The sequence below is a fragment of the Plodia interpunctella genome, chromosome 8 (assembly GCF_027563975.2).
Source record: "Plodia interpunctella isolate USDA-ARS_2022_Savannah chromosome 8, ilPloInte3.2, whole genome shotgun sequence".
In the NCBI taxonomy this organism is placed as follows: domain Eukaryota; kingdom Metazoa; phylum Arthropoda; class Insecta; order Lepidoptera; family Pyralidae; genus Plodia; species Plodia interpunctella.
Window position 1 is genome coordinate 595,081 of NC_071301.1, and position 21,545 is coordinate 616,625.

Sequence of the window (21,545 nt, forward strand, 5' to 3'; positions counted from 1 at the left end):
GTGCGTTGCACGCGGAATAATAATATTCAAGTCGATTTGATAGCAGTGGGTTTGCTATAGCGAATAAGTTTTTTTTAATTTAATAACACAAGCTTTTATAAGTCAGAATGAGATCTTGTTGCATTCAACGCGTGAAAGAGGTAGTGTCCAAGCAGCAAGCAACCCGTTGATTTGTTGTACCTCGTTGGCAGTCGATCTTCATGCCATCCTCATGGTAATGCTCATCTATGCATTGTCATGAAAGTTGAAGCGACGTAGAAAATTTCAACTCTAGGCATCGAAAGTAGGTGTTTAATTGAGATTTTATTTCAGATAGGTGAAGTTAATAAAACCTTGTAAAAATACAATCTTCTCCTGTTTATCCTTCCGGTACATACCGACCACTAGAGTGGTTAAATGAAGATTAAAATTTACCACTCATTGGTTTTGTTATATAATTCATGCAGGCAACGTTGTTTTTACACATTGATGATGTAAAAACACTTTGCCGACATGAAATGTCAAGGCGTTATTAAGTATTACAAGTGTGCCTACTTGATATAGAAATATCCTATTTATCTTAGCAAAAAGGGCAAGGCTATTTGCTGCATGACTCTTCACTCCTCTCCATTTCGCGAAATGGCCACGCGATGTTCATATGGCTTCTCTTAGCCCATGGGTTTCCTTCTCTCAGTCCATGGGTAGCCTACTCCCATGACTTTCTTTCTACCAACAAAAAGTTGCCGTAAGGAGGAGACATTTGCATAGCAGTGCTAATTGTCATGAAAGGTTGAAAAAACTTATGCTAGTGAGGCTGACTCGTGTTATTTTATGCGTTTTACATATTTCGCAAAGAAAATCCTGTCCTATTTAAAATTGCACCATCATGGCCATTAGCAATTTTTGGTACAGATAGGTAACTGTCTATATATGCTGGATGGATTTTTTATTTTTGTTTTTTTTTTCATTGCGTAACGACGATTCACCATATGGTCATTGCCAACACAGTATTTTTTGTATCCATCTATATCAAAACTAATAATAGTCGAAACTGTCTGTCTGTCACTCACATCACAATAGGCTCATTTTGATGAAATTTGGATAGGTAATATACTTACTAACTAGTTAATAACCGACGTTAAACATAAGTTACCGTTAGGCGGAGCTACAAGCAATAGCTACCAATTTCGTCATTTAATTTTATACCATCTTGAGGGAATAAAATGCTAAGTTTTAACGCGGTTTTTTTTCTTCAAAACATGACCCTTAAAAGTTACCTTCGCGACCGTAAAGTAACTTGTTTCTGTATCGGCGACCATACCAACGATTCACTATCTACAAATTGGGCGCATATAGATAGCCGCACAACTTGATCACTCCGGTCAATCACTGCCAAACGCCGGCCGAGTAAAGTAAGTTTAAGTGAGTTTATAAACCATTTAAAATGAGTTTAAACATAATAATTTTCTGTTATTATTTGGTGTGTGTTTGATAGTTTTATTACCAACATAGGTATTGGTGAAGTCCGTGGGTGAACTTGCCTACAACATGAAATAAACCACAAGTAGTTAGTATACCTAGTCAACAGCACAGTCGACTTTAGTTCATTGCAAACACAGAATACAGAAGTGAAACATATATCTATCCTAGGTATTTTGCACTTGTAAATGAAAGGAAAAGCAACTTGATGCGGTCAACTGAAGCATCGGAACATAGATAAATATCTCGATGACTTGTATGTATTTGATTGATTTGTTTATCGATAGCGACTTGTGCTTTCGTGAAAATTCAAAATACCGCTTCTTACATAATGGTTGGCATATATACTAATGTTTTAAATGTGAAAGTGTGTTTGTTTGTCAGTCTTTCAAGTTAAAACGGAGCAGCGGATGATTTTTGGTGTGAAGTTACCTGTAGAGTTTTACCGCGGACTAGAAATATAAACTGGAACGTAATTTTTACAGATGTCGTATAAATTTGAACAGATCTCGGAGCCCTTGGTCTTGGGAGAGGGCCCTCATTGGGATGACCGCACTCAAGCTCTGTACTACATCAGCAACCAAGAACCTACTATCCATAAATACGTGCTGGCTACCAAGGAACATATCAAGACCAAACCTAGTGAGTATCATTATAAAACAATTTACTGTGCCGCATATTTCCTTGTTCATTTTCCTTGTAGAAAATTGGTGATTTCTGGATAGCCGAATGAATAAATATTGCTGTCATTACAGAATATTTATCAGATAGGTACCTATGTATCTGCAAAATAACACTCAATAGGAAAGAAACGGTGAAAGCTGTATTTTCATCATTATTGCAACGAGAAGGAGCAAAAAGAAATCTCACGCTTCATATTCTTGGAAGTTGAGGCCAATTGTAAAATCCTCACAGCCAAATCTTCAAGTTTATTTTTACGCAGACCCTGGGCTTCGCGACGTCATAGCCCTGAATGCAAACGAGAACCCGCTAAGACGAGAGATTCTTGGAACCAAAGATATTTCAATTACAGGCGGCTACGTCAGTTTCATAATCCCAGTAGAAGGCAAACCAGATTACTACGTGGTAAGCCTGGAGCGCCGGTTTGTCGTCGTCCACTGGGATGGTCAGAATAACAGCGAGGTTAAGATCGTGAAGGAGTTGTTTGAGGTGGACCAGCAGACCAAGAACTATATCAATGATGGCAAGGTGGACCCTAGGGGAAGACTTTATGCAGGTAATTCACATTTCTCCTTTGCTGTATCGTGCGGGCTTATTGGTAGAGTGAATAGGAATGCTATCGCCTCAGTAACTCCAGTTTATAGCCTTTTCCCTTGATTGACTTTCACAATCTACGCGGAACAGGCAACTGATCTTTTTCTTTCGCTCCCAGATGATCAGCATAAGACTCTTGACTTAACAATTACCTCATCTACTGAACTAAACAGCTGTTCGCAGGTTTCCTTATTATGTTTACCTTCGCTGGCTTGTAAAAAGATTGTATCATATATGAGAAAAGGCTGCGATCAAGTTTGTTGCGCCGATTCTTCACCTGCGCTTTGGAATCCAGCAGTAGACTTAAGTATTAAGTAATATTTTTACGTCAGTAAATTATGTAGGTAACTAACTATATCATCTTAAGTTGAATTTAAAAAATAATAATTTGAATCCTAGCCGCGACAGCTTACGTCTCTGATTTTCCAGGTACCATGTCTCACCAGGAAAGTCCGGGAGTTTTCGCCCAAGGATTAGGATCTCTGTTCCGTCTGGATGGATCCAAGAACATCAGAACACTGGCGACAGGTTACTAAAACTTGTACATTTCTCCTCAAACTACGCAGATGTTCATGCATTCGCGTAGACATCTGTCAGAGTTCGACGAGAATGTGATACCGGCAGAAGATCCGTCGATATATGTACAAATATTGAAAATAATCAATATAATTTCATTACAGATGTAACCATATCAAACGGCTTAGCGTGGGACGAGCCAGCTAAGATCATGTACTATGTAGACTCGAAGGAAAAGCGCATTAGGAGATACGACTGGGATCCTGACACTGGTGACATTTGTTAGTAATATTTGTCATTATTCGCTGGGGAATTTCGCGATTTTGGAAGCCATCCTCGCATGTGGCTTTACGCTGAAATAATTCACAAATCGGAGACCGGTGGGGTAGTTCCAGGTTCTTTATTTACGACCTTAAGCTAATGGTCATCATGCCGGACTGTTACCCAAGTCTCTGGTTCGATCCCCTGACCGGGGATCAAGATGGAAAATGATCTTTTCAGATTGACCGATTGGGACGTTGATGTTTATCTATTTGTAGTATTATAAAATATCGTTGAATTAGTGAATCCCACGATAAAGTTCGAACTTTGGAGGCTCTACTCAATCTGTGTGTTTTGTACATATTTATTTATTTTATTAATAAGAGCCTAAAAGTACAGATCTAGATGTATTGTAAACTTATTTATGGTTTTTGTAGTATTCAGGATAAAGTACCTGTTTTCTCTTATTATCCACCAAGCATAACAAGGAACTGAGATAAAAATAGTAAAATCACAACTACTTTTTAGCAAACCTGAAATACGTTGTCGACTTCGAAAAGAGCGGCGTTGAAGGCGTACCAGATGGAGGCACCATCGACACCGACGGGAACCTCTGGTGGGCAGTCTTCGACGGTTCCTGTGTGCTCCAAATTAACCCTAAAGCTGGGAAAATCTTGAGAAAGATTGAGATCCCGGCCAAGCAGGTCACATCATGCACATTTGGCGGTCCCAATTACGATATTTTGTTCGTTACGACTGCTAACTTCACGGGAGATCAGCCGCCGCCTAGTGGAGCTACCTTCATGGTTACTGGTCTTGGAGCCAAAGGACACCCAAATAGAAACTTTAAATTAGAATAAAGTAGCTGTTAACCGCGGTTTTGTTTGCTTATTATCACCTGAGAAATAATAATGTATACAAAATTGTATTGATTTGATAAGTCCTAGGTAATTATATATTGTAATTACAGAAATTATATATTGTGATAAAATTGTATTTTTTTAGTGAACTCAGGACTGGGTGTGATTTTGCACAGCAATTAGATTTTTACATACCTACGTAAGTACATATTTTTTATTAAAATTAAGCATATGAATAATTTAAAAAGCAAAGGTTAGGTAATAATGAATGTAAATTTTAACTGAATTAACAAACCAATGATAATATATAACACGGTTCCACTATCAACATAGAATTCTTTTGTGTTGTCTGACGTAACTTAATTGATGATTTCATATATATAACAAATGTCGTGTAAATTTCCAAGAATGCATATAAAACCAATCATTCAGAACGTTGAGCTGGCGCAAACAACCTCCGTTCTTGTATTCAAGTGTACAAGTAGGTATGTAGCTTCATTATATCTAGCAATGCCTCGAGGTATTACAAACCTTAGAAAATTCTAAAGTAACTTTATTGAATGAAAGGATTAAGCTATTGCTAGGGGTAGATGTGTGAAATAAAATACTTAATTACGAAAAAGCTTTTTATTTTGATTTTTTTCATTGTTGTTTAATTTTTTATCACAGAAATAACATTATTTTAGTGCATGTGAATATAGCAAACGCATTCCTATTGATATGCCATTATGAATAATCAATTGACAAACCAATTACGCTACCCACCAAAACGATCATTATGTATGAAACAAAAATATAAATTATTTAATTCATTAATGTTACATTTGTAACATTTGACATGGAAATGAGGAATTGTGGCATAAAATAAGTAGACTGACAGATTGATAACAACTAAACACATTTAGTTTAGTATAAATATGGATGATTTATTTTAACTGATAATTACACCCCTGAAGTTACACAATTTTATTAAGTAGAATACTTCCTTAGTATACTACATACTCAATACTATGCCAGTCAAGGAAAAAAAAATAGTTAAAAAAATTTAAATAGCGTTATTCGAGTGTCAATTGAAATAATAAGAAAAAAAAACACTACTTCAACTTTAAAATAATAACTCTGTTATGCTAACCTACATATACCCTTGTTCACAAACATATCTAAAGTGAAACGATTCTTATAATTAACTTTTTTTTTAAAGAAATGGTGGGCGGATATTTCGGATCATATTAAGATCAGCCTCTACCTAAATATAAACTAATAATTTGACATAAGAAAGAAAAAATGCACGTGATATATAAACGAATATATCACATATTATATAATATTCAATCAATCCTAGACATATGATATACATATAGTATGACTATGGTAATAATAAGAATGTTGTCAATCGTTAATCTCAAACAAATTACAGGAGACCTATACATACGACGACTGATGAAATTATTAATACTATATAAAACTAGAGTAGGTTCCCTTACTAATTATTAAATAGATCATCGACAAACATTTGCTCGCGATTTAAAAAAAACGGTGGTATACTTAGACGCAAGTAATGTTAACTGCAATAAGCATTACATTGTTCATTACATTCTTCGTTGGGAGAGGTATTTCAAACTTCTCACAGTAAAAGAAAATGATATTCTTAAACATTTCCATATAAAATACAACATGACAAATGAAATGTAATTATGTAGTAAATTACTTTCTATATCCCCTACCTAACCTACTATTCAATATATTAACTCTGAGAACTATTTTACATATTATACAAGATAGCATATTACTCTAAGTGAATTGGACAAGTTTAATTAGTTTTAATAACCAAGCAATAATTAAAATTAAGATGGCATACCAAAAGGAAGGACGTTGCTAGCTAAATATTATTTAATTACTAAAATTATAATATTCCTACTTCAGAATATTGAAAATAATTTTTAATATTAAAAATATGCCATTTATTGTTTTAGCAGTTATATGTCGGTGGGAAATTAATAGTTTCACAGTAAGAAAATTGCAGTAAAACGATTTTAACAATTGGATTATTTTTTTTTGTAAGTAACAATTTGTTAAGCTCATGTTTTTAGTTTGAAATTTTTTTGAATGCACTATAAATCCTCTAGATTTCTATTTAAAAAAAAAAAACAAATGGGTGATATTTTTGAAGTACTTAATTGGAGAAGCCGTTATTTGTAAACATTGATTAAATAATTAATTAGGCCATTTAAAAAGAATATGAAAAGTTTTGAACTAAACGCCATTTGGATAATTTAAGAAAAGTGGCATTAACTATGTATTTTAATTTTATATAAGAATTATTATAATTTGTCGTCGATGATTAAACGATGCAATAATAATACATCAAAAAGCCCATGGCTTTCTCAAATTATGTAATTAAATTGAACTCTTTTTTTATGAAAATAATGTGGATTTAGCTGAAAGAGAGTCGGGAGACTTGTGTCCAGGAGTGGAACATGATTGGCTATTTAAAAAAATGTAGGTGTAACAATATTGAGATATACAACTATGATTGATAGGAAATGCCGCAATTGTTAAAAATCAACCTGAAATATATATATATATATATAATGTAGTGAAAAAGTGCCCCGTATGTTTTGTAGTAATAAACGATCTTACAGACATATGAAAAATCTACAATCATACGCGCAAACATAAGTGATCTTAGAACAGAAAATTATGATTACGAATACGATGGACAATTTTTCGCATATGATTAATCCGAGAGATCGTCAAGATGGGATTAAAATTAATATAGGAACTTCACGCTAAAGACCTTTTCAACATACCTGTAAATAATAATTCTATACATATAACCCAAAAAAAATATTGCACAAAAATAAAATTGAACACTTATTCGCAGGTGAATTGCAAATATTACTTGAATTTGCTATGTAATTTTTGAACATATTATTATTATTTACAGTTTGTTGAATATAATATCACGGTTACATGACAACCGCCCGCAACACATTGCTAACTTTGCAGTTACAGACGGGACACCTTTTGGATTTGGTCCACACTTTGACGGCACACTTGTAGCAACAGCAAATGTGTGCAATTTTGCCATGCGCAAAAACTCCCGATTTCGGTTCTACACAACATGTAATGCAAAGATTATCTTTGTCTGTTGGTCTAGAACTTTCCGAGGGGGGTTCGCTCATGGTTTTAATGAGGGGTTGGACTAAATCGACATTTTTATGACGCTTTGTTTCAGGTTCTGAAAATATCGAATCAACGGAGTCGGCGCGACGTTTTCGTGTGCCACTTAATTCTATAGGGCCCACCGAGGGCCCCTGTCCGTTTTCAATTTTCTGACTGTTATGCGATTCGAACCCGGAATCTTGGGAGAGAGTGCGAGACAGTTCGTCGGTGTCTTTAGATTTTTTTCGCTTCTGCTTTCGCTTCGGTCGAGGCGGGAACAAGTTTTTACGTACCTAAAATTCATATACATATTAAGTTTTGCTGTAAATCACAAATGTTTAGTTTACTAAGTTACTAAGTTTTAAATAATTGGCTGGTTTTGAAATAAATACACACAAAGGGTAGGTATAATATAGATATATAGGTGGACGAAAAATAATGTCAAAAGTAGAAAATATTGCCGAAGCAGTCTTATATAACTTACATTTTAAGGGACACTACACAATTTGGTATCATTATTTAATATCAAAAACTTAAAAACAATGAATAGGCATATAAAAACAGATTTATTTAATATTCCACTTTTGACCTTATTTCAAAAACCACACTTTCTACATAAATATATAATTCAACAAATTTCGTGAAATATTTGTGGCAATTTCTTGAAATACAAACAGAAAAAAAAAACATTACGATGGCAATTTTTGTTATAAACAATACACAACTATCATGGATGTTCTATACACATTCACAAGTTCACACGTGTTTTAGAAAAATATTACTAAGCAGTGTTGTATTCACAATAATTATAAATGTTTTATTTTGCATGTGTCATAAACAATATTTATTTATACATAGAGATGAATAATAGACGAAACACGTAATTTTTTATTTTTGTTCAACGCTGAAAAGTCTTAAATATTGGTAAATCAATTCCACTAAAATAGATGAAAATGAATTACATATATAAGACAAATAAATGATGAAAGGTAAGATGGTTGACAATGATTTTTCGCAGCTGGAAAAAATAAAATATTAAATAATAATAAACAACAAATAATAATTGTTAACATATACAAAAGCTGGTGTGATGTTTTGGTGATTTGTTTCATCAAATTAAACTGCAGTATTCGTTTAGTTTACATTGTTTTAGGCTGTAAACACAGAGTCACTCTCTGCTCAAGCGCCGTAGAAAAAAGTTGAAAAGTGCAGGTGATCTGTTGCAGTTGAGGACGATTCTAATATCCACCGTAACATCTGTTCATGTATCAATAAATGTTATGTTCGAGCAGTTGTTTATATTGTCTCTGTTATATTTTATCTCCACTTGTCAAATCTGGCAACAATTGTTTTTAATAGATCAATATCCTCGAACTGATCTTTGTGATTCTTGGATTTTCTTATTGGTATTTTTAGCTTTATTCTAATGCAGGTCAGGACAGTCAAGGCCGATGTAAAACTTGAAAAAAGATTTATTAAAAATCATTTTCAAGTTTTACATCGGCTATTTGATGTAACTAAATACTAATTATTATATTCTGATGTTATTATTCATTTCTGTTGTTTATTTTTCTTCCAATTTCATTTAGTGCGTCGTTACAAGTTATCATAATCATTCTTCGACCGATTTTCATTATATGTCATTGCTGATAGCACTTTTATCAAGTAATTTGATTTGTTAGGCGTGACTTCTTCATAATTTCTGTGGATCTTATTTCAATCGGTGATACACTTGTTAAATAACATTATCACGATTCTTGGATGGGTTTTCCCCAAGTTATACTTATCACTTTTTATCGAACTTTTCACAATTATTCATGAAATCACCGAGAGTAAACAAAAGGTCTCTTTGGACTAAAAATATGTCATTATTTTCTAGTATTTTATAAGATATTACATGACACTGCACAAAAAGAAAACACAAACTCTGGAACCCAGACATGCTCTAGATGAGAGATCATAGAGCAAGCCCAACTGTGGGCTAAACAGCAAGATACCAGGACACCCCGGGAAGTGCAGAGCTTTGGTCACCATACTGGAAATGACAAAAAGATGTATAGAATTATATGTATTGAATATTTTTAAAGTTGTTATTATTATTTCCATTTCTGCTATGTTACATTCGTCTACTCTTCTCTAAACCAAAGTTATTAAATTAGTGAACTATTTAAAATAAATAGATAAATAGGAATATCTATGTAATCTAAAATCTAATGTAAATACTAAACGATAAAATACGCTACAAAAATAAATGAAAGAAATATTGCTAATTTAACAGTTTAAAACGTTGAGTTATAAAAAATAACATCATTTTATATTTTTTTCGAAACTATTTTCAAGAAATGTAGCCTTTCTTCTTCACTTCATTATCTTGATGTTCATAATATTTTGATCTCTTCATAAGAATTCTTGATTCTTCACGTGAATAAAAATGTTTCTTGCTAAATCTTCAGATTCATCGCGTTTCCTTCTAGTAATAGTGATGAATAATGAAATGAATATTATGCACTTCAAATGTATGATTCTGCACATTCACACAATGAATTTACACCACATTTTACACGCACTATTACAAATAATAAACACTTACTGACACAATATCATTCACCAGGCTATCTTCTTTACACATAAACACAAGTAAAGCAATGTAAAGCATCAAGCAATTGAAACACACACACACTAACACATGTGGGATTTAATTATATATAACTAGCTGCGCCCCGGGGCTTCGCTCCCGTGGGAATTTCGAAATAAAAAGGACCCGTTCGTTATTCCAGGCTATATTCTACCAGTGTACCAAATTTCATAACAATCCGTCCAAAAAAACAGGTAGATTTTGCGTGAAAGAGTAACACACACCATACATCCTCAATACCTTTCGAATTTATACTATTAGTTGTAATATTATAAATTCGATAAAATATTTTTTTTCAATAAACCAATAAAGAGGTGATAGCCACATTTATCTATATTTTATACTAGCTTTTGCCCGCGTCTTCGCCCGCGTGAATTTCATAGCAAAATCTCAGTAACTTTTTTATCGCGTACTCGCGTAAGACTGGTTAACATATATGATTCAAATTCGCATTTTTTCTCATATTTAGTTCAATTTTCTGTTTCCCGCTGCGTGTCTCGCCGCGCAAACTTGTCTAATCCCACTTCCTGCTATGTAATGAAGATATATCCCGTACAGTTTCCTCCATATTGTGCCATTATGTTTTTTGCAATATGTGCCGTCCTGTTTCCCACTACGTGTCTCCTTCCCATTTCCTGCTCCTACTCTCACTCCCGCTTTCTGCAACGCGTGCCGTCCCATTTTCCATGACGTTTTACGTCCCGGTTTTTTATTAAGCACAAACGTAAATTAAACATTTTTTTGTATTTACTATTACTGTTATTTACTACAAAAAGTAAGTGTGCCAATTTTCAGCTTTTTCTCTTGAAAATTGTATTAAGTCCCATACAATCTTTCACGCCCCTTATAAAGGGGTTGAAGGTTATTTTCAGAAAAATTTGAAACACGTATTCATTACTTTGTTGTAAACAACCAAAATCCAAATTTTCAAGGCACTAACTTGTAGAACTTACAGTTTTTCACTTCTTTCACCTCCTTCGTAGTAGAATTTCATTCTAAAAATCCTGTCTTAGCGCTAACCTACATGGCAAATTTCAGCTTCCCGCCTAGCAGTTTCGGATGTACCTACGTTGTCTGTCAGTCACTCAGTCAGAAAAAAATCAACTCCGATAGGGCAGTCCAAACCGCCTTCAAAGATTTTATTGATTCCCGTCCGAACGGTATTTTAGTAAAGGGATCTTGGGAACTTTGATTAAATAAATATATTATATTAAAAAATATTCGACTTTTTGTTCCACCTATACCAAACGCCAATTTCATATGTAAGGAAGGATAAGACGACTATCATCCCGTTCAGATTCGCTCGAATAAAGTATAAAGTACCCATTTTTGGATTTTTTGTATACAAGGGTGTTTGGTCAATGGTACATAAAGCTGTGACAAGGCCATACCCCGAGGGTCATATAAGTTGTATGTTGATGAAAAAAAATTTATATCTTGTACCTAATATTTTTTTCCATACAAAAATAATAAAAAAAAAAACAATATTTTTTTTTTTTAGTGACATCCCTAATTCTAGAAAAGGACAGCAATACATGGTGTATTGCCGTCCTACTTGACACCAGCCGCAAAGCGTCCGTTAAAACTACTTTTAAGTTCTAGTCTCCTAGTACAAATCAAACTTTTGTCTCAAAACATTACAAAAACGTACCTAATTTTCCTTTGAATATGCCGCCTTTGATGACGCCGCGCACACGAGCGCGCCCCCCCGGTATCGGCGGACGACGCTACCTTGACACTACACACTTTTTACTGAACACTTTCAATAGGTACTAACTAATCTTCAACACATTCGTCCTAGTAAAATTACAACACAACCATGGCTTTATGCGTAGACCGGCAAATTACAAATGTCCGACTATGCCGCTCACCACGACGAGCGGCTGATAGGTCACCGTCACAAGTTCCAACAAACATACAAACATCATTATAATCTACTACACTACGTACACTACTAATTAGTGTCAAAAAGCAAACAAAAACAAAACAAAGTCTGATTCGACACGACGACAATTTGAAATAAAATATCACGTAGGTAGTAACACGTCGGCGTTTCTCAATCGACTGATGATAGGTAACTACTTCCGGCAGTCCAGGACTCCAAAATGTCTGTCCGCTTAGTACCTATTTAGAGTTCCTCGCGCTAGATGTGAAAGAACCATAGATTGGTGTGTTTCTTCCCCAGCCGCGTCAGAGCCGAGGGTCCACTTGCCTACTTCTACTCTTCGCACTGTATGTTGTCAGACCATCATTGCTAAAACCACTTTTCGAGATTACTTAAAAATGCAGCACCGTGTGAACAAGTAATAGTAAAATAAATAAATAAAATACTCATACCATACTATACATCGCGATACTTAAGATTTTCTTTTAAATTATTAACATCAATAATGATTTATTTCATTAATCGAAAAACGTAAACAACAAACTACAAAGATTTCACATCAAACTTTTTTATGAGTAGGTAATAATAAAACATACAGAACCATGGAATCGACACTAAAATTAATAGGCAATATTTCATTCCATCCATCTCTTTCTATCCTATTTCTTTCACATTCACACAGGCGCACACGATATTTTAAGATCAGATTCGCAGAAGAGATATTTCCTGAATTGTACCTAATTGTTTACTTTGTAATAATTTTAAAAGTTGAATTGCTTCAATTGTCAATATAAGATAAAATTTCTTATTATTGCTTTTACTTACGTTTCCAAAAGAGACAGTTCCGTAAAAGCGATCTTGCATGTATTTCATAATTAAAAAGTTAATATTGTCCTCTCAGAGACTCAAAGAGCTTAGGCATAAAAGCCATGCTTTGAATTTTCATCATCATAATTTGCACCAATCCTGGTACTGAGGTCAATGAACAATAACTTGTACAGATGAATGAAATCAGCTGTTCCAGGGTTGTCACTGCACTAATTTTACCTTGATCTAAAATCTTAATTTTAGATTGTCCCATTATCCCTATTGTGACGTTTTTTCCACATGGAAATATTTTTCTGAGAATGTGGATACGATACCCATCTACCATTTTCGGCTTTATATACCATTGACCAAACACCTTGTATTACAGTACGGTATGCCTTATGCCAGTGGTTCCTGAGAAAAAGGTCTTGATAGACGCACAGACGGACAACGTAGTGATCCTATAAGGGTTTCTTTTGAGGCACGGAACCCTAAAAGGTGGCCTAAGTTGCTCCTGAAAGTTTCGTCTATCTGTGTGGCAAATTTAATCACACTCAGCGCATTAGTTTTTTAATTTAATTTTGACGTGAATGTCTAATTTCTGAATAAATGCACTTTTTATCATATTTTGCAACAAACTTTTTTCAGTTTATATATTTTTTCAACAATACAAACAGAGCACAATCTACTTTACCTGTCATAAATTGTATGCAAACGAAGCAAACCGTTTAATTTTTCCTCTACAATAAATCATCAACGAAACTATATATTTTAACAAACGAAGCTCCTATTAACCGAATGTATTATATTTTCATTAATTTTGTACATTTTTAAGTTTCTCTTTGTGTAAATTTAAATTTGTAAAGTAAAAAATCCGCCAAGTCAAGCACACAACAACCGACCTACCTTAAAACACTTGTCGCAGTATCGGTAGAAGCTGTCGATGTCCGTCGAGTGACACTGCGCGCACCGCTCGAAGCCCAGCATGTCGATCTCACTGTCGCTGTCGTTGGTGTCCGTGTGCTCAGAATCCGCGAACTCCAAATCGCCGCTGTCGCCCATCGTCACTGTTATCACCTTCGTCTTGATGATTTCCCCCTGGAATTATTGATAGAATTAATTAACTTTTTATTAGACATAAGAAATAAAGGGGTAAATAAAGAGTAAATAACATTATTTAATGAGTAAAATTGGCGGTCTAATATTTGAAAGAGATAGCTTTCAATAGGGTGTTTCAAACCAAGCGGACCCTGGTCTTCAACGCTCGGAAGAAATCGAGAAAAAGTTCAGGTGAGATTTCACACCATTAAAAATACACAGATTTCGAAAGACGACAATTTACTGATTCTTCTTAAGTAATTTTATTTTATTTATATCTGCCAGATTGTCTACCATTTATCGGTACAGACAAAAATTTGTAATAGTAACTTTAAAGTCGAATACTAAATAATTACACCTTGAAAAAATCCGATCCCTATGTCAGCCAGTATTCGGTTTTTACTAATTGAATATTTTTTCTTGTCTGTGGCAGAGTCCCATTACTGGGCAATGGCCTCCTTTCTTTTTCGTCAGCTGAAGTTTTTTTTTTACCTCGCTGTCGCCCGAGGTGTCTGCGAACAGCTGCTCATCATCTTCAGTCTCGCTCGCGGGCTCGTACTCCACATCCTTGACATCGCTATCGAGACTCTCCGTATCGGTGGTGTCTGCCACAAAATCTAAACAAACAGCATTGCACTTCAGTCACTGGTAATAGCGCCACCCTTGAGTTTGCCTTCCCAAAAGTTGGTCCTTCGAAGCGAAGCGATTGATGGTTGTAATGTGGAGGGATTTGGTTAATAGCCCTTTTTTTTTTTTGAATTTTTTTGTTTTTTTTATTACATTTTTCAAATTAATGTTTTTTATTCATTTCAACTTATTTATATAATCGTTCTGTTTTTTTAAATTAATATTTTTAATACTTTTTTTTCTTATAAAAATTGTTATTTTTTTATTCTTCTCGATTTTTTTGGCAAAAAATATTTTTGCACTTCGAAATATTTCTTTTCTTTAATGCTTTCTTTTTCCAAATAAAGATATGCCTTTCAAAGCCAATTTACTAATCTAATGCTTAAAATAAGTTATACAGTCAACAGTATATCAGAAAATTCAACATTGACATGCAGACTGTATAATTGATTATCATACAAACTCGGCACACATAGCTGGCAAGTGAGAGTCCACAAAACACGTTACATATACACACTAACAAGAAATATGGCAAAAAATAACACTTTATGAGCTTTATGAATTGCGAATTGATAAATCACAAAGACTCGAGTTAAAATACCATTTCAGTTAGTATCGTTTAATTGGAGTGATATGAATCTTGTGATATGAAAAATGGTGCTACAATTTAACGCAAATGTTTAAAATTTTAAGTATATATGTAAAGAATAGTTAAATATTGAGCCCTTTCGACATTATTGTAAAACTATAATTATAAATACGTTCACTGTTGTTGGTTCAATTATTGTTTTTTTCCAGTTAAAAGATAATAACTAATTGAAACTACATTATACTCAAGTGTCAATATTTTACAGTTACTAGGTATGCTAACTATTAACTTTCTATCTAATTATGTAACCACAATTTTTTTAATACTGACACTAAAATATATCGGTATTATTACATAAAAAATACATTTATCTCAAACAAATTTTACACAATTTTAATGCAACTAGTTCCATCATTTGGGATGAAGATCATTTAAATATTTTTTGACTTGGCTCATTTTGGTCATTGGACTATTTTGTGTTTAGGAAATTTAACTGTGACTGACCACCATAAAGTCGTTAACAATACAAAAATGTAATTATACGATAAATCATCCGAGTGAGATCATACCCATCAGACATGGAATAAAAAGTCCAAACATGTGTATGTCATAGACATACCGGATAGAACTAGTTACAACTTGACATAGCGTAACATCGCTTCTAAACGTGTTTGTGAAACAGAGTCTAAAATAGTTGGAATTATCAAATTAATTTCAGGAAAATACCTCCATGGTAATTGTGTTTGCAACCACGTATTTCACTCGTATGTTTGAACTTTTAAAAATAAAAAAAACGCATTAGTGTTGCGTGATTTAAAAAGAAAAATAATAAAAACCTAAACGCATGGGATGTAATATGATTAATGAATTTAACACTTTCTTAGCACTCATAATCTTTTACTTGTTCAAAAATATACCACATTTCGCAAAAGGGAGATTCGAGTAGGCTACAAAAACCAAGCTTCATTTAGCATTTCAGACTCGGTTTGACAACACCCATATAAAAACAAGAATCAAATTAATAACATATTCTACGCTAAAACTATATATCCGTGCAAGCTTCATCTTCGATGTCCACTCCACAAGCTTGGCTGTAGAGGGGCCAGGTTGGATGCACTCACACATCTGGTAACCGAACCATCACACGTTAATACTTAATTTAAAAAAACATATTAACGACGTCGGTTACCGGAAACTTTTCATGCCAAATATCATAAAAATTATAGCATGCAAATCGATAAGGAGCTAAATTGCTAGTGAACAAGAAACATCCTTCAAAATGATTTTCTGCTTTGACCTGTAGCTTGGACCGTGCGTTGCACTAAACTTCACAAGGTTCTAAACTAATTAAACTTTGCCCGGGTTTTACCACTTCAATCGTTTTTCTAAATACGAAAAATAACACTCAATTGACTAGTTTTGTTTTTGAAAAGGTTATGTAGATATAAATTATCTAAATTATCGTATTATAAAATACATATAAATTATTAGAAAATGTGACAGTGATTAAATGTTTTGCTGTCATCTGTTTCTGACTGTTGGATAGTTTGCAGTGTGCCTTTGACCATTGACAAAAGTAATCTGACCTTCAGAGAGAACAGGAATGAGCATGGCAATGGCCGATAAACTGGCTCGGACGCGAGAAGGTACGAATACTACCAAGCCTGGTAATATCATTGATGTTTCGACCGCTTCCCGTAGTCTATTGTTAGTTTTTCCTTACTGGAATTATCATGGTCGAAGAAGTGTAATCAGTTAAGTACAAAAGTGTAATTTTAATTAGAGAAATTGATAAAATTATACACGAATATACGACGAATAATCAACAGGGAAACTATAGAAATTAATCATCCAATCAGATAATACTATTTCCAAAATAGTGAGTATACATGAATGACGAAAAAAAGGAATTGAATTCGAGGAAGCGTATTATTTTACGGTCTGATGCAGGACAAGTCATTGACGAAAATTGCAGACAAGTCGGGACAAGCTCCGAATGGTAAATACGAACGGTACGCGCTTGCGTGAGTCAGGAGAATTGTAAACTCGTCCCGGGGAAATACGTTGGTCACGATTTTTTTAAAGTAGAAGTGTTTCTACACTTTCTGGTTTCGAATCAGCAGTTAAGATCAAAGAATTGTATCAGATAAATTAAAACCTTGATCAAATGATAGATTATATACAGATATCATAAAATTAAATGCTGCGCACACATGTGTTACTATGAATTATTGATATCTCTAGCTTGCCATGGAAAATCTTTAACAACAAAACAATACTTAAAACTTATTTGAATATCTGAAACGATAATATTTTGTCTGTGTGTTACACTCACAATTTAAGATTAAAAAAAAGTAATACGTATATTTTTGAAGTGATGAAATGCATGATTAGTATTTTTATATATACGAGTTAATATATATGAGTCTCAACTTGATTACAATTTTTTTTTTTTCTAAATTTTTGACAAGGCTTTAGTGCGCTTTGTGTGACTATGTCAGCCTCATGGGGGATCTCTAATATAAACTTATCTAGCTTTTATAATGGTTGCCCACAAGATGATTACATTATTTACTAATTGAACTTCTATTATTAGCATTTTTTTTATTAAAAATAATTTTTTATTAGAAATAATTTGAACTTGGCGTACGCACATCCGCGCAACCAAACCATTACTCCATGATAATCATGGTTATCACGACAGAATGACTAAGTGCGATGTGCATCACGCATGTAATGCCAAGTATGTCATGCAATGAACAAGTCTGTACACGAACTGATGCGTCAGTGCGCCGAAGTTGATACGCGAGTGCATTTTAGCACATAGTACAAACCAGTTAGAATAAATATATATAGTTACAGATAGGTAAATAGAGTTGTAGAAAGTGTTTTGCTAGAAAGGGAAAGAAAATTAACTACACTACTTTTGGCACATGGAAAAAATATTTGATTTGACTATTATATGGTCCGGTTTTTATGTAATTAGACATTATTTTGTTACTATTTTTTAAAATGTCACTTTGAAACATACTAATCATAAGAAAAGGGGCAATGGATTGCACACATTTTTGATTTGATAAATGAAGACTGATCAGAAGGATAATATAGTAAAATGTATTTATCTATAAGTTATATCTGTACAGTGGTTATATTATGCATCATGCAAAATACACTTCTTTAAAATAATTGTGATGTACCTACATTGGTTTAGTTGTATAGAGATTGGATGCCTGGTCATAAAGTTTCTGGTTGGCACAAACCCACATGAGACCTGACTCGGAGCATAGACTACAGCTGGTATAGAGGTTCATACAAAAGTCTGTTTCGAAAATATTTAATGAGACAAAAATAAATCAGGATCCTATGTTTCTCACTCAAGTCCTGATTTTGTTCATGTAATAAAATATTTTCAATATTAGTTATAAAAGCAGGTATAATGAGAGCATTTAAACATACATACCTGTATGCCTACTTGGTAGTAATTTAATTAGCTAATAACAAAACTTTAACACTATGAATTCAGAAAAATATCTAGCTTAAACAAAATGACTATGTTTGTTTAAGGGAATCCCCTTTTACATCAAAGTTTATTTAAATAGCCCGGACATTGATTAGAGATATATGAAATATTGATATAATAAACTATGTTAAACTAAGTATGTGCTAGTAAGAGTAAGAGGACAATATGACAGAAAGTTTCAAATCAGGCTGTTACAAATTTTTGGTCTTCATTAAATTGACACATTGTGTATAGTTCCAAGAAACTATTATAAGTAAGACAAATGAAGTTGCTGACACAGATGTTTACTAATAAAATTAGGTTGGCTAAAAGATAATATATTTGAAACAGATCAGTACTCACTTCACAATGATGTGCCTAATAAATTATAATAAAATAATATGCAATATTAAAGTATTAACATTCAAAATCAACACGCTACTCCCGGATGCTATGCACATCAAACCAACCAATCAATCAACATACCTGTTTCCTTTCCTTGTATGCTCAGTATTGTCTCCGTTGAACACCTTCTGTAGTCTGTTGCTGAAAATATTCATCAATTATCACAATTTGTAAAGATTGTGTGAATAAAAAACTGACCGAGTGCATATTGGCATCGCACATGAAGGGTTCTATACTACTAGGTATTGTATAAAAAAAAATCATTTGTATTGTATAGGAGCCTTAAATAGGTAATTGTTTTATCTGATTTTTAGTATTTGTTGTTATTGAGGCAGTACATCATTTGTTATAATTTCAACTGTCTAACAGTTAGTACCTAATATGAGTTCTGTTTTACTCTTCAAGCAGGTGGAACTCTAAAAAACTAAAAAGAAAAGCTAAGAAAACCTTAATGTAAATTTACAGTGTACAGTTAACATTCAGATGTTGTTAAAATTATGGTGAACGTAATCGCTACACCATTGTGACCTCAATGCTCTTAGATGTTTGATATTTCAAATATCTTAGTCACTAGGCCTGTCTTTTACATTCAACAAATAAACATATGGATTATTTTGTACATATTAAGTCGGCAAACAATGAAGGTGTTATTACATAAAGTAACTAACAAGCACAGTATGTATTGTCTACACCTTCAATGATAAAGAGACCTAATTGATATCAACTTTTAAAATGATATCAACGACACACACTTTTAATTTAGATTACATAGACGAAAGAAAGGAATAAAAAAGCAAAGAGTACCGAATTGGTGTAACTACCATAGCATAACCTAGCTAAGACTTGAGGCTTAGCAATATTTGATCATAGAAAAAGCTTCTGATTTTCAGCCATGGATAACAAGACCCATTATCTGGGGTCGGGAATTATCCAAGGGACATTTGAAGAAAATATAGATACCAAGTTTCTTTCTTCCCAGCTGTTGTATCATTTATAGGTTATAATAAATCAAAATAAACAAACTTCTAACAGTCAGATCAGATTACAAACAAAAAGGTTTACAGAAAATAAAGTATTTGATTACAAATATGATGCAAATAATACATATAAATACTACAAATAAATATTAAAAATAATAAACAATACATAATAAACAAAAACAATAAATTACATATTAAAAATAGCATAGAAAATTGTTAGTAGGTACCTGAAGTAGCAATTGCAGTGGTGTTCATAATTACTACAGCCTAACGAGTGTTCAAATTTCACAATCACTTTGAAATAAAGGTTTGGCGTAAATATTAGATAATATTTTCCAGTGATTAAATTCACTTGTTTTTATCACAAAGTAATTATCAGCGTTACCAACATGCTAATCATAACGATTATTTAGAAAAAAATGTTGATGCTTTATTTCAGTTTTGCGATAAGGTATCACTTTTTACAAATACTAATTGAATGTGGGGTACTAACTATATACAAAACACTAAAAACAAATGAAATAATTACGTTAACTAAACTTAAATTATACAAAAATCAATAAACTACACCACAACGCGCCATGACAGGAACAGAGAGTGAGCGACGTGTTCGTTCGTACCGGAAATCGTAATAGTATATTAACCAAACCAACTTCACAAAACGAAATTAAGTGTGACCATTTTAAAATTAATTATTATATTCTACGAATCGAACTACCTACGCTATCGAACTAAGGAATCGATTAATCACCTAAAAAAAAATTTGATTTTATAAAAATAAAGATAATAATATGCTTTGTATAATTTTATATACACAAGTATTAATGAGCAACAAAAGTAATCAAGGCAAGGACAAAACTTAAACTATGACACGAAAGCAAAACATTATAAATAGATACTCATATACATATGTATTCTTTCACATATATCTGTAATTATATAACTACAGATGTGACCTGTGACCACAGGTTTGTATGGAATGGAATCCTAAATACGCGAGCTCAACTCGCACTTGGATGGTTTTTTGTTATATCTTTGAAGGCATGGATTTATGACTTTATCAACTGATTGTGTTTATTTCACATGTTTGTCCGTCAGATTAGTAATAAAATCTATGTACATAACCCATCAACCCGTTAAATAGCTAATACTGTGATGATAACTAAAATAAGGTGCATGTAAGCATGTCATGTACATTTCCTTGTTTCAGATCACAGACATTTTATTTATAAATAAATTAAATACCTGTGTTTCAGATATACTGCAACAAGGTTATAGAACAATATCCCATCCCTATAAAATGGTTAAAATTATATATATACAGACACTATAAGTCTGCAATTATAATTCGTATTTATAATGGGCGCTCCATACTCACGCGAGAATCTCGTTTGACGTCTCGGCAAGAATCTCAGCAAGAATCTCGGCGAGATCTTCTTTGGATACACACTCGCAACGTTTTCAATACAGTTCTTACGCTCGATG

At 33.3% G+C, this 21,545-nt stretch overlaps 2 protein-coding genes across 6 annotated transcripts; one reads left to right on the forward strand and one right to left on the reverse strand.

The window, feature by feature from the left end:
- Positions 1-136: 136 nt before the first annotated feature.
- LOC128672055 (regucalcin-like) lies at positions 137-4,387 on the forward strand. Of its 5 annotated transcripts, none has more exons than XM_064436131.1 (6): positions 137-283; positions 1,944-2,100; positions 2,402-2,695; positions 3,163-3,261; positions 3,414-3,530; positions 4,039-4,387. In XM_064436131.1, the coding sequence occupies exons 2-6, from the start codon at positions 1,944-1,946 to the stop codon at positions 4,368-4,370; spliced, it is 999 nt and encodes a 332-aa protein (XP_064292201.1). In that variant the 5' UTR covers positions 137-283; the 3' UTR covers positions 4,371-4,387. The 5 variants fall into 5 exon arrangements, with proteins under 5 accessions (XP_064292201.1, XP_053604923.1, XP_053604922.1 ...); XM_053748948.1 differs by lacking the exon at positions 137-283 and adding an exon at positions 1,238-1,391; XM_053748947.1 differs by lacking the exon at positions 137-283 and adding an exon at positions 1,335-1,401.
- Positions 4,388-4,982: 595 nt separating this feature from the next.
- Positions 4,983-20,685, reverse strand: LOC128672056 (E3 ubiquitin-protein ligase Mdm2-like). The gene is made up of 5 exons (XM_053748950.2): positions 20,288-20,685; positions 19,162-19,221; positions 14,453-14,577; positions 13,769-13,960; positions 4,983-7,828 (listed from the first exon to the last, which is right to left on the reverse strand). Exons 1-5 carry the CDS (start codon positions 20,313-20,315, stop codon positions 7,340-7,342), a joined length of 894 nt encoding a protein of 297 aa, XP_053604925.1. The 5' UTR covers positions 20,316-20,685; the 3' UTR covers positions 4,983-7,339.
- Between the last annotated feature and the right edge of the window lie 860 nt (positions 20,686-21,545).